At 44.1% G+C, this 14,716-nt stretch overlaps 1 protein-coding gene across 1 annotated transcript in view; it reads right to left on the reverse strand.

The window, feature by feature from the left end:
• The window catches only part of IARS (isoleucyl-tRNA synthetase), a 213,973-nt gene that overhangs the window by 183,853 nt on the left and 15,404 nt on the right, over positions 1–14,716 (reverse strand). Inside the window, exon 6 of the mRNA XM_019537053.1 lies at positions 12,473–12,555. Coding sequence (XP_019392598.1) covers positions 12,473–12,555 — 83 coding nt within the window. The remainder of the gene's footprint in view (positions 1–12,472; positions 12,556–14,716) is intronic.

Below are 14,716 nucleotides of genomic sequence, written 5' to 3' on the forward strand. Positions count from 1 at the left end.
TTGTGAAGAGCCCCACCCCCATCCTTACCCCCACCCCTGTCCCAAGGGGCTGCAGAGCTCTCCCAATCCCAACCAGAGTCCAGGGTCTTAGCAGACTGCAGGGTTCAGATGATCAGATGATCCCTAAGGAGCTCGCTGAGCCCCAAACCCTGGGGAGACCCTCCATGAAGCTTGTGGACCTCTCAGTCCCAGCAGTCCCCGGGGGTGAGCTACTGCATTTCTTGACTGTGACTACACCTGCCAGTCCACCAGCAAGGTACAGCTAGCCTTGGACTGCTGCGGAGATTTTGACAGGGTCCTCACCACTGCAAGGGTGCTGGCGGGGGAAGGCAAGGGACCTAAAATCTGCAACACTCAGATCTATAGGCAGGTCCGCAGCTTCATAGACGCCCTCTATAAGTATGGGAGGATGCTACACAAGACAGCGGGCCCCACACCAGGCATTTAGATGTTTGTGGCCCTGCTGAACTGTCTACTCCACACCCCCCACCCACAAGGTCATTTAAGATCGTGACCCTCAATGTCCACGGCTGCAGGAAGGGTCTCTGGAGGTGCTGGGTGCTCTCCTTTCTTCAGGAGGGAGGGTACCTCATGATATTCTTGCAGGAGACCCTGATGCCTCTCCACTCTAGCCACAAGCTGTAGACTCACTGGCTAGTCAGGTTCTTTTTTAGTCGCCTCTCAGCCACCTCTTGCAGAGTAGCCACCCTGTTCTCTCCAGGCCTGCAGCCAGAGGTTCTCCAGGACACTGAGGTAGTACCAGGCCACCTGTTGCACCTCTGGGTCCAGGTGCAGGGCCTGGTCCTGAACATCTACACCCCCGTGAGGGACCTGAAGCTGGCAGATTTCTTCCGCCAGGCGGCCACATACCCTCATGAGTGCCTCGTCCTTGGCAGGGACTTTAACATCACCCTTGATGTGCGAGACCAGTCGAGCAGGGAGCAGAACCAGGCCACCATGGGCATCCTGGGGGAGATCCTGATGGACTACTCCCTGGTGGACATCTGGTGTGCCTGTCACCCTACAGACCCCCTTGTCTTCACCTATGTAAGTGTGGGGGAGAAGCAGGCATGCCACTCCCAGTTGGACCAGGTTTATATCTCTTTGCTGCACTTTGCCCAGGCCCACTCCTCTGGCATCCAGCCAACCCCTTTCAGCCATCACCACCTTGTATGGACTCAGGCCACACTAGGCCCTGCATGTCCAGGGTCAGCCTACTAGCATTTCAATGCCAGTCTGCTGGAGGATGTGGGCAGTGAAGGCCATCTCACTGCACCTGCCGTCTGTGCTTACAAACGTGATCCATCCCAACAAGACATACATGGTGCCTGGATGTTCCATCTTTGACAACCTGTACCTGGTTTGGGACCTCCTGGAGCTAGCGTGCTGAGGTGGCTGTCTTTTGCCCTCCTATCCCTGGGCCAGGAGAAGGCATTTGACAGAGTGGATCATGGGTACCTCACAGGCATGCTGTGGGCCTTTGGCTTCAGGCCCCGCTTCATGCTGGCTCTCCAAGTGCTGTATGGCTCTGCAGAGTGTTTGGTCAAGTTCAACTGGACCCTGATGGAGCCCATCCTGTTCAGGAGAGGAGCGCATCAAGGCTGCCCACTGTCAGGCCAGCCGTATGCCTTGCTCCTGGAGCCCTTCCTTGTTCTCCTGCAGAGACGGGTGGTGGGGTTGACACTCCGGGAACCGGCAGTGCAGCTGGTCCTGTCAGCATACTCCAACGACATACTCCTCACAGTCCAGGACTCAGGCAACCTGGTGCAGGTGGAGGCCTTCCAGGCATTGTATTTAGCAGCCTCCTCTGCCCAAGTCAACTGGGTCAAGAGCTTTGGCCTGGCAGTGGGTGACAGGTGGCAGGTGGGCTCGCTCCCACCCACACTCCACAGGATGTGCTGGAGCATGGGCTCACTGCTCTACTTGGGGGTCTACCTGTCCCCCATTGACCCCACCCCACCAGAGAACTGGCACTAGCTGAAGGCAAAAGCAGCTCTGGGCATGGGCAGGGCTCCAAGGGCCTTTGGGGGGCGGGGCATGTGGGCCCTGTGGGGGACCCCACCCCTCCCAAGCTGCCCCCCCATGGTCCTCCACACTTTCACAGCACCCACCCCACCATTTACCTGATACACAACCCAGGTCCAGGTCACTGCAGCCTGCATCGCTGTTTGCCCTGCATGGTATCAGAGTGGATCATGCAAGAGGCAGGCATACAGACGATGGCTAACTACCAGAGTGTCTCTTTGGAGGACCGAAGCCTCCAGTTGCCTCATGGCACAGTCCTGGACATGCCCTGCCCTGCTTTTTTTCTGGGGGTGTGGGGGAGGGAGGGTGGTTGATACCTGGACACACACACACACTGTACATGTATCTCCGTAGATCTCGATATGTAAATATAGATCTATGTATAGGGTCTTATAAATATAGATATATCTCATCATTGGTATAACTCAAATTTCTCATTGGAATATTTGTTCTTCTCTTCTACCAAAGAGAGAGAGAAGAAAAACAAATATTCCAATGAGAAATCTGAGTCACACCAAGGTTCAAAGTATAGCAGCTGAGCCTCACAGAGACTAATCAAGGAAAAGTCAACAAATCTTACTGAAACCTGTTGTGAACAGCTTAGTTTGCCTCAAGACGTGAAAAAAATATGTCATTAGTCATGCACATAATCTGAATTCTGGGTATATTTCAAATCTCCCATCTCCTTTTGCCATGTCCCAAAGTCAAAAGAATTGTACAAAAACATATTGAGGATCATGTTTTTTCCAGACACCACAAAGTACATGTAAATTCTGTTATAAAATAAAAATGTTCTCAAGGTTGGGACAGCACAGAGCTGACCCACAAGACATTTCAGTCTTTAACATCTGGTTTGCCCTATTAATTAATATAAACATCTAAGTTGAAATAGATATGCAAGTATTTCAGTAGCTCAATTAAAACAGAAAAAAAACATTTAATTAAATGCTTTAAAATACTGGTTATGGTTGGTTTAATGCAGACAAATGATAACAAAACAACTAGATTTACTTTATTTTAATTTATTCTTCAACATTTGTTCTTACCTTCCGAAATGGAAAGCGTTTAAAATGCATATCCAGATATAAAAACCTGGTCTACTTTTCCTCTGTTTTTAAAGAATATAGTCTGCTAATAGTATAGGACAAAAACAGGTCAGTGCAAGCATCTCTGAATATTTAATGATTGCTTAGATGAAAATGTAACCAAAAAAAAATGCATCAGGAGAACCATGAGATGGAGCTGCAAAAATAAAGCCAAGCCAACACCACGCTCTTGTGGCAATTTCATCTACCTGCAGTTTAGGACTAAACATTTTTTCACTGCTGAGCAGAGATTAGCTTTCAGACCCTATTACCATTCAAAGCTCTCAGCAGAGATCATCACCTTTCACATTAACTATCCATTTGCGTTTTTAATGCTCCTTTTGATCCCAACTAAACATTTTTTTGCTTCCAACAGGCTGCCCTTCAGGATCGTAAGTGATCTCTGCTTACATGCAGTCCTCTGCATCACCAGCATACACACAACTATTTGATCATCTTGAAATATTTCAGACTGGCTTTCTAGCAATAAAACCAAGAGTTTACAAAAATAAGATGCAATTATTAAGAACATTTTTGCTAGCCTAGTTCCCCAACGTTAAAATAATTAGTGTAGGTTCACTTAAATGTAAAATCAAAATCTACATACTACTTGTAGAAAGACAGCAAGGTGAATTAGTCTATGCTCCTATGCAGACTAACTGTGAAAGTCATTTTGAAAATATGTCAAGCAAAATATTTATGACATTTAGTGAGAGAGACAAAAACTTTATCACAGCTCACTTCTGCATGAAAAGAAAAAAAATGCAGTCTGTTTGTTCCCTTAGCTTACAAAATGTTCTCTCTCAAAGTTGAGGTGCTTAAATTTAGTTGCACAGATACTACTAAATTCCTACATTCAATCTAGTTTGTAAAAATAAGAGATAAGATCTTAACAAATCAACATGTCAAATTCTCTAAAATGGCTGAAACCGGTTTAAGATAAATCTGGATGGATGTAGTATCAGACTTAACAAATTGGGTTAAATTGGTTTATTTAACTTCTGCCCAGATCACCTGAACATTCAAGTTAACTCTCAGTCCCCTCTCTCAGGATGCTTTGCACCTTCCCAGTAAATTCCTCCTCACAGTGTAGGTGGGCTAGCCTTGACCTAACCTGTCTGCTCTCGCTGAGCATGGAGGTGTGCTCTACTGCCGGCCACTCCCCCACCAGCTTCTGAATTGGGCCTCCGCAGGCATATAGCTGTGTTTCCAGAATCAAAAGTGAATGTCTATTCATTTGCTAATGAGTTCAATCTACGCATCTTAGACTAACCTGCAAAGACTGAATTGATTCAGCCTAAGGTTTTTTGCCCATCTGTACTTAGCCTCAAATTTCACAGCTCCTTTAATTCCCAAACATAACTAGATTCAGTCTGAACTTCAAAAGGAACTATATTAACCAAAAAAAACAAAACAAAACAAAAAATCTTCCTAAATTCAGATCATATTAATCCTTAATCTAGATAACTATAACACTGCCACTGATCTGCACTTCAGAGAAGCCCCAAACTTGAGACTCTGAAAGCCAAGATTAACCCAGCATTTATAAGCCAGCTAGATATCCTGCCAGGCACTGCATACCTGAACATCCTTCCCAGGTGCAAAGATATTGTTCAGCATACACCTTCTACACACACACACACACAAAGTAGTTCAATAGAGCACTTTAGATAATTATAGATTTCTCCTCAAGTTCATCAGCTTTGGAGACATCCCACAGTTGTACTTTATTATCCTGCTTACAATGGCTCATTACTTGACAAGCAATTACCATTTATGATTGTTTGCTCTCAAGAAAATTAAAAATTTCTTATTAGTACCAAAAACTTTTTAAAATGAGGCTTCTAACTTCACAAACAGCATGACTACAGTACCAGAATAATTCAAAAACTTACCTATTTCTATTAAAGGCAGTTAAAAAATAAAGCTAGATCAAGTCACCAGACACAAACAAGCTATTCAGATTGATCAGCGCTTCTCGCTTAAAAGTAAGAAGTTGTTCATTATGGCCAACCCCTGACTCAAGTCACAAACAATACTGTGAGTCTGGAATTTGACAACTGCAAAATCCACCATAAACCGGGGGGGGGGGGGGACAGTGCATGTGGAGAAGGAAACGTAAAGGTCATCTTTACAGTAGTGACGAATGAAGTACAGGCAACCCCTGTTTAATACTGTTTTGCTGAGCATTAACGAAATAGCGCTAATTTTAAATTGATACCTGATTCCACTTAATGAAACTCGCTGAGTACTATACACACTCACGGTCGCCATCTTGGCTGATCAAAAACTTTCAGTTTCACTTAACTCTGGTTTTGCTTATGGCTCGGTTTTTCAGGAACCAATTAAGCGTGCTAAGGGAGTGCTACAGGCAACCCCCGCCTAATTGAAAAAAAGGAGAACATTTCTTGGACTTTAGGTAACAATTCTATGAAACTGAACTCCATTATTTCCATTTAGACTACAAATTGCATAAAAGAAGCCAGTTCATATTCAAATACCCAACACATTTGAAAGGCTAGAGAGTCCTTAAGGACACCAGTACTCTAGAGTCCAGAAAGAAAATGAAGTCTCCTGTGTAGCTTACAAAGTAAGCATCTCTCTGCTTGTAAAGCAAATCTCAGGAAGCAGGTTTTGTGGGATATATTTGTTAAGAACCAAAATAGAAAAAGAGATGAATTATCACAACGCAGTTTGAAAAACATCCTGCAAAGTCATGAGAAGCAGATGAGTGATGTGGCCAGCATGCTTGATTCCTCAGCCTGATGACCAGTACCAGTTTACAGCTAGGTCAAATAGGGACAAGTTGTCAGCACAAATTCAGAGTAGGCCTCAAACTGATGCCTCTGGAATCCTTGTTTTGTCCTAGAGGCTGACAGTGCTATAAGAGAAGAATCATATGAGACAGAAGAAGAGGAAGAAAATGAATTTAAATATTTTAACAGCAAAAGACCCTGATTGAGGAACAAAACTTCTCAAGCAAATCCCAGAACGTCATTCTCCCATTACAAGGCCTTGGTGAGGCCGCAGCTGAAGTACTGCGTCCAGTTTTGGGCTCCACAATTCAAAAAGGATGTGAAGAAGCTTGAGAGAGTGCAGAGAGCCACGCGCATGATCAGAGGTCAGGAAAATAGACCTTATGACAAAAGGATGAGAGCAATGAGACTCTTCAGCCTGGAAAAGCGCAGGCTCAGGGGTGAGCTGGTGGCTCTTAAGTTTATCAGGGGTGACCACCAGTATCTGGGGGAACATTTGTTCACCAGAGCACCCCAAGGGATGACAAGATCGAACGGTCACAAACTCCACCGTGACCAACTCAAGCTGGACACAAGGAAGAACTTCTTTACTGTCCGAGCCCGAAGTTTTGGAATAGACTGCCCCAGAGGTGGTTCAAGCACCCATCCTATGATCCCTGTTGACTTCCTGCTCCTGGGGCAGAGGGTTGGACTCGATGATCCTTCGGGGTCCCTTCCAGCCCAAATGTCTATAAAAATCTATGAAATCTATCAAGTTTAAGAAATAAGTAAGCCCAACAGGGGGATACAAATCTATGCAACTTCCTGTTAGGAGAAAAATCTTTAGTAGAGCTCTGGCTACACTAACCCAGATCTGCTGTAAAAGTCCAAGGGGAAAACAGCAGCTGCTACTGTCAAGCCGCAAATGCACATGCACAACCAGGTGCTTCCAGCAGTTCCTTGTTTCATCCACTCAGCAACTGTAACAGGAAAATGCAAACTGTGCCCTCAGAAGGCACCTTCTGTTGAAGGGCCTGAGTAGTCAAAAGATTCATATATTGTAAGGGGATGGAAAGGACCTTGGCAAGATCATTGGGTCCAGCCCCATTAACAAGGCAAGAAGGACAACTGGGGTCAGGTGATGCAGGAGTGTCTTTGCACATGTTTCACTGGCTGCTGGGCAGTGGCAGAAGCCTTACTCAGTGTAGTGATGTAGGTGGTGTGAATCTGCTGGCAAAAAGGAGAGACTGTCACCACTACAGAAATGTATATGAAGATGTACTCAAAGGACTGCTGACAAATCTTGGTGGGTGTCGCAGGGCACTTTAGGTGCCCAGCTCCTATAAAGTGTGGGAACTGCTAGGGAAAGAGCCCTAGCAGCGCGTAGGGAGCCCCAGCTGTGAGTTACCAGGGCAACCAGAGAGAGCCGGCAGCACCCACCTGTTACAGGTAACTGGCAGGAAGGGGCTGGACCTGGCTCACATACAAGTCCCAGGCCTGAGGCCAGGAGGACAGTTCCCTGCCAGCCACCAAGGGGGAAGGAGCTCTCCCAAAACAACCAAAGGGGGGAGGCCTGTCCGCAGGAACCACTTCTGTCACTGTTGAGGGATGGAGTATTCCCCAGTAGGGTGATTGATGTTATAGCCCGGTGGTTTGGATTTTATGTTATAGCCCAGAGGCTTGTGTTTTGTTTACTGTTTTAACCGGTGGTTTGGGCAAGAGCGGTCCGTGGCGTGCATCCTGGTGGGGAGCCGAGGCCGCACAGCTGGTCCAGGTCCCGGCAGGAGGTGAAGGGGTGCAGGGTGGACCCAGCTGCCTGACTGGCATGTGCAGGGACCTACTTTGGGCAGCATCGGGGCTGCGGAGAGCCCAAGCACCAGTGGGGGCACCGCGCAAGACTGGGCTGCGGAGAGCCCAGGGAGGACAAGGGGGCCAAATTATAACAAGGCCCAGACCAAACAACATCAGTATCATCAACAAAGCTTTGGCTGCAGTGTAAAGGAGGAATGGAGCCAGATAGCACACCCTGGCACCGAGTCAGAAATGGGCAGCCTCCCACTTAATTGCATCTATTAATCAATTAACAAGAAGGCATGGCAGAAGAGAAGGCGGGGATTTGGCCTATAACAGGTAGGCAGGGTCTCCAGTAGACAGACCCTGAAGAGGAGCTCCTGTTACAGAGGGGTAAACTAGGACAGGAAAACTTGACTAGAAATTAGAAAAGTTGTTATTAAATATCTGTATTCCTCTAGTGCCTAGGAATCAGTCACTGAACAAAGCACAGTCCCTACCCTCATAAGCTTAAAGGCTAAGGAAAAGTTGAATGAATTTCTGTTTTCACATACAAGTCTAGACATGATTAGCATGCCTACTTAGCACAATATAGCTCAGATACTAGATACTGCTGTATTAACACACTGTTCTACTGGGGTAATATGCCCTGCTTCTGAAAACTGCATATCAGGCAGAGGGTACCAGAGGGCTATATCAGTTACACTATTTCTGAATGCCCAAGTTAGCTCCAGTATCTTCACATAGGACTATATCACACAGCCTAGATATGCCTCACTTTTCGCATAGATGGACTTGAATGCTAAAGCTTGGGAAAGCATAGCAATACACAAGAATAAGTTCCTGCTGGAAGAGTGGTCAAAAGTGTGTACACACAGGTATTTCTCCAGCCACTAAATGAAAGGATGGGAAAAATGAAGACTGAAAAGACTGTCAGAAGCACCAGCTCAGCTCTTTGGCCTATGAAGAACCCAGCCTCTTCTCTAATAAGGATTCCCAGATCCCCATTTGCTTCCTCCTCAGGAAGATGCAAGACAACTGAAATTTCAGTTTCAGTCAAGATTATATAAATAAGGGTTCCAGTGGCAACATCTTTTCCTCATGTGTCAGCCCTCCTCCAAGTGGCCTGGTAGCCAGCTTAAAAAAATCTTGCCCCAGAGACATGGAAAACTGGGTTTAGGAAGTACTGCTAGAGCAATCAAGCCAGAAAAGGAAGTCACCTCCCATCTGGTCTTCCTGGACATTCTTAGAAAAGCTACGTTCTCTGTCTATATTTTGACTACAAAGCCTTCTGTGAAACAGTTCCTAAGGCAAAAAATACAGACTACTCCCCAAGGACTATAAGGTAAATAGAAAGGAGCTGAATGCTTGGCAGTATTGTTTTTATCATTACATGATTTCACCTCACACTCACAAATCAACAGAAAAATATTTCCATCAATAATAATCAAAATGCATGAAAAGGGGATATAAGAAAAATAAAACAAAAAACCTGGGATGGGGAGTGCTGCGTGCACTACACACACACTAGGGTAGGGGGAGCCCCAGCTGCACCCTCCACACACTGCTCCTCTCGCAATGGCACAGGCAGCTGCTGCAGGAGCTGAGGAACATAGTCTGAAGGGCTGGGGGGGGATTCCGCCACAAAGGGGCAGGGCTGTTAGCTGCCAGTAGCCTGGTGCTGCTGGCTGCTCGCTCTGCCCGGGTCCTAGCCAGGGATCAAGCACCAAACTCCCACTCTGCCCCACCCAGCCCCTGTATGCTCCGGACAGGGCACACAGGGGTGCCCCAGGGCCCAGCTGCAGCCCCTGCACTGCCCAGAGGGGAGGGAAGCCATGTCTGTCAAGGGGCGGGTATGCCACTCCGCTGGTGCCCGCCAGGCAGGGTTTACCCCCTAAAGGGCTATGCGAAGCTGCTTCCTGCCCCAGGTAAGATGATTGCTGCCTCCTAGCACAGTGAAGGACTCAGGGAATTCAGCGGCATTTGAAAGTCAGGAGTCCCCCAACAAACCTCTTCCCAGAGCAAGTGCCACCAGCAACTCCAGCCTATCCCCCATCCCAGCTCCTGCCCTCACACTGTGCTCTGTGACAGCGAAGGTACCAGGCTTGTACAAATGTACTACCAAATGAACAGAACGATTCAAAGCATTATTGAATTATGGATATTTACTTTTTATATTTTGACATGCGACTTTAGAAAGCTCTTAACAGTACACTATCATTACTAAATTGTCTGCCCACTGTGCCCCTAGTTTTACGCAACTCAGAAAATTTATTTTTTTTTTAAAAATCAATAAATAGTGCAATAAATACTTAAAAATAAACATCAATTTTAGTCACTGAAATAAAAATAAAATTCTGCCAAGCCTAGCTATTTCCCACTGCCTGCCAGTCAATCCTGAATTACACAGCAGCTCCCTAGCCCCAAATACCATGTCCACTAGTTTTCTAATTCAGGTGAAGTTGTTCTTCACCATGCAGTGACATTCCAAAATGATCAAATACTAATTCTTAGAGCTGCTGATCTGAAAGCTAACCCACAGTATGGTTTTCGTTTCCCTTTAGAAAGAGTGGCTGTAGCTCCAATTCTAGGTCAGGGCCAGACTTGGAGTCAGAGCCGCAGCAGCTGCCTGCTCCCCAGCTTGCACTCAAATCCAAAATGTGGGGTTCCCCCCCATGTTAAACCTCACCTTGGATTTAAATAAAAGTCAGCCCCACACCCTCTACATGCCCTCTTCCCCCCCCGATCTGCCACTTTGCTTTCCACTTTATGCCCAATCTGCTGCACTCCACACAGTTTATGTTTCCTTAATTCAACTTAATCTCACAAACAGCGCTTTTCTGTTCGTTGGGAAACCTGTTGGGGATGGAATATCTCAAATGGCCAAGAGACCATCTAAAAAAGCCCTAATATACCAATAACTTCACTTAAATTAGTTAAATAAGCATGCCCTATTTCACTAGTATGCATGTTTGCCATCTTTCTTCATTTTAACTGTTTTGTACAAAATGATCTTAGGTAACTAACATTTAAAGTCACAACACATCAGCAGTTTTCACCTCAAGTTACTGCATGTCTGTTACACTGAACAGCAAATTTCTAATACAGTGGCACTTTAACCATTGGACAATCAGGCCAATGTGTTCTTGAAGCCATCTTTGGATAAGAATAGCAGTTACCTTGTAATGCCACCCAGCACTGTAATACAACTGTAAGAGTTCTATAGTAGTATGAAAAAAGATATTTTAACAGATTGGAAGTTTAAAGGTCTTGCATTACTGCCTTTTAATAGAGCATAAACATTGAAATCCTGAAGGAAAGTAACATCAGCAGTTTCACATATGCACCCACTGCACTCCAGTCTTTAATCTCAAGTCCAAGCATTGAGAGCAGATGTACACACAATTTATCAGGCACATAGAAGCCATTTTTATGTGAAGTCCTTCCCTATATAATAAGCAGTATGTCCCTGGGACCTTTAGCCGATACAGTGGTTAATGCAGTAGCCTTTCAGTTATACAGCCTAGGACACAAAACTCTAGCTTGTTTTGCCTGTGAAGACAAGAGGGCTCATCCCTAAATTCTTCCTAAAGAATATTAAAATTCACAGATATATACGCCATAGAGCTCGGCACATTCAATAGCATAAGGTCACATGGGGAATTTACAATGGCAGTAAGAAAAGGTGTTTCAGAAATCACTATTAAAACCATACAAACTGAATCCATATTAAGCACATCTCCAACTAGATCCAGACATTTCCTCACTCAAAAAAGGATAGAGTAAGCCTTGAGGGACAGCACCACAACATGCAGCAGCCCTGTCATGCCCCCTAGCTGGAGAACACATAGTGATTCTGAAACACTCCAGCCAGGGACACAGTAGGGGGATGCAACATCTGCTTGCAGCTAAAGGGCTCCATTTTTTTTTTAATGGTTCAAAGAACAACTGCACTTAGGTTCATCTCTACCCAAGTTTACATCATTTGTGACATAATGCATTAAGTCACAGAACTATACAACTACAAAGGAACAAAATACTCAAATTCAAAAATGTACAACAACCATTTTACCACAAGGTGTACTTCTTCAAACAAAGCATTTGGGTTTGTCTACACAGAACACTGCAATGCCATATAGAGAAACCCAAGTAAGTTCAAGTGGTGGCGATAGCAGCGTAGCCAAGTACCTTACTAAGAATGATCCTACTTACGTCATTCACATGGGGGGAAAAAAAAAAAAATAAAAATATCACAGGAAGTTCCCAAATTCCAGAGCCACAAACACAAAATTAAAAGGAATGGGTTTAAATGTCTCCAGGTTCAGCCTTACAGATGAGTTTCAGTTAGGGCAATGGCATTTGGGTTACGACTCTTGGAAATAAAAGCAAGAATGGCATTTGTGTGGGGAAGCGGCTAGGGTAACATAGACTGGAACATTTTTCAGGTAATTCTTCAGATCTAGGTTTGTATAGAATACATTACTAAATGAGACTACAAAGCCAAAACAACTTGCATGAGTTTTATTTGCTTTCTTTGAAAACCCTATTATAAAACAAACAAAGAGAAGGCTGGTTATTAAGTCTCTTCCTTGAAAGATTTACATTAAATCTAAGCTACTTTGTTAAATGCAGGGGCAAAATATTCAAATTAGCCTATTCTATACATTTCTAGTCACTGGCAATTAGTAAATTAGAAACAGAAAAGAAAATCTCTGAGGAATACGGTAAACATTTTCCTCTCAGAAAGGAATATAGCTTGACCATACGATTACAATGACCAAAGCAAATTTCAAACATTTATATATTTAAAGAGCTTAGTGAGCTAAAGGAACTTACCATACAGATTCCATGAATTCTGGATACAGAGTTTTATAGTCATTCTCAAAATCAATCCAGCGTCCTAGTCTGGTAACATTGAACTGTTAAAATACGAACATACAACTTGAAAAACAACTCAAAACAACGATTACACTATATTTCCCAGTATCTATTACTTTAACAACTTGTTTAAAAGCACATGTTCTACCCCCATCAGTGTACCAGGCCCACAAAATATTTAAGCCTGACAATGGTTCAGGGTAAAGTATTTGATCTAGCATGGAGTACAAAAGAAAGGTCATGAATTAAGGCCTTTCCTTAAATCCAAAACCATGCAATATAAAAATATCCCCTTCGTGCAACAAGACAGGTGCAGGGTATGCTAGAGTACCTGCAGGAAGGGGGAAAGATTTATGCGACTTGAAGAGAAACCAGTCACAACTTTCCTCAACCCAGGGAATTCAGGATTCACCTCAAAACTTTGCTTTGGCAACAGTAAATGTGGTTGTCAAATCTTTTAAAGGTTTGGCTTTTCATGTTTTTTGCTATGGCAATCTGTTTGCTAAGATCTATTACAATGGGACTGACCATCACATGCATCCAAAATGTTGGGACTGATGTCTTTGATTTGGGTTTAAAAAACAGAAGAAAAAGGCCTCAGAAAATCAATTCTCCAACAAATGTGGTCCATAGAAAGGCAAAGAATTCCTGCATTCTAATGACAATATGAATAATCAGTTTTACTATTTGCCAGTAGACAGACCACATCCTACTGATTATTATGTTCTCTACATAGATTTACTTAATTGACTTCCACTTTAGGTTTAGTGACTATTGCTCTAAACAGCATTAATACAAAACATTTTTTTTCTGCCATCTGAAAGATTAAAATCTCAGAACCAAACACAAACTAACACACTGCAATGCCAGCTGCTAAAAGTCTATGATAATCAAAACTAAGCTGAGAAGCAGAAAGCAAAATGTAATCTAAAAGGATGCAACTCAGTTTATTAAAAAGGGGAACCAAAGTTACTCATTGTATTTGAGAAATAACAATCTAGGAAATAAATCAATAATTTTCCATCTTTGGAAGGATAAGCCCTGTTCTGCTCATTTAGCAATTTGCACAATTTTAATCAATGGCTTCTGCCCCAGATACAACATTAAAGAAAGCTTTGAAGGGCAGGTAAGGCAGAATGCGAAAAGACACAAAATAAGACAAACAAAACCCGATTCATGTGCCTTCCCAGGCAAGAATGCAGCAAGTTAGAAGATGGATAAAACATCCTCAAAAACAAGGAAAGAAGACCCAAGATTGAGCCAGGTGGCTCCACACAAAAGAAGCACTATTCAGAAAGCAGAAGAAACCACCAAAATGCCTTCCTGATTACCTAAAACACTCCTCTCACCCAGACAGGACTGCATAGACTGTCACTGCCACCACTCCTACTAGCCCAATAGGAAATTAAGTTCTAACCTATAAATATTCAAAACCCAACTTCCAGGCTACAAGCAACTAATTCTTCCACTTCCTCTCCTGCAGCTCATTACAGAAACCACTACCTAAGAGGTTTTTATTTCTTTTACTGTGTGCGTTAGGTGCAGCTTTCCTGTAAGTATGGACAATGCAAGACCCATGCAGTTGTGGGACAAGTACTGTAATTTTTTTTTCTTTTGCATTAGTGTTTGCCACAATTCCCTTGGAAGTTTTTTATGGCGGCTCTTTGGTTAACACTGAGTGCCCATGTAGCTCCTGATGCAGCCAGGATCAAGAGTTCTCTCTCAGACAAGTTACAGGACTGATTCTCAGGTACCCAAGAAAAGCTGAGGTACTGTCCACACTTTGGCCTTAAAACAGATATTGGAATTAGAAGGCTGGAGTCAGGAGGGCCAACCTTTTTGGCAGGCATGTCACAAGATAAGAAATGCCCAAGGTGCCACTTCCATTCCCCTCCACAATATGCTGCTCTTTCTGCTTCTCCCTGGGTGCATCTACACGAGATGTTTACTGCACAGTTGATTAATTAGCTGTGCAATAAATGTCTCAGCATCTACATGTCCATCCCTACTAGGCTGGAGTAAACTAAACTAATTTGCTCTGCAGCAGGATAGTACTTGTAAACACACCCCTAGCCCAGGGGTGGTCAAAATATAGCCCACAGGCCTGGCCCAGGGGGGCCCTAAAAAATTTGGAAAATTAATATTTCTCTGCCCTTGGTTCCTGTCAAAAATGACAGAAACCAAGGGTAGTAGGACCCAGGG

The sequence above is a fragment of the Crocodylus porosus genome, unplaced genomic scaffold, assembly GCF_001723895.1.
Source record: "Crocodylus porosus isolate Cpor-Errol unplaced genomic scaffold, CroPor_comp1, whole genome shotgun sequence".
Lineage (NCBI taxonomy): Eukaryota > Metazoa > Chordata > Crocodylia > Crocodylidae > Crocodylus > Crocodylus porosus.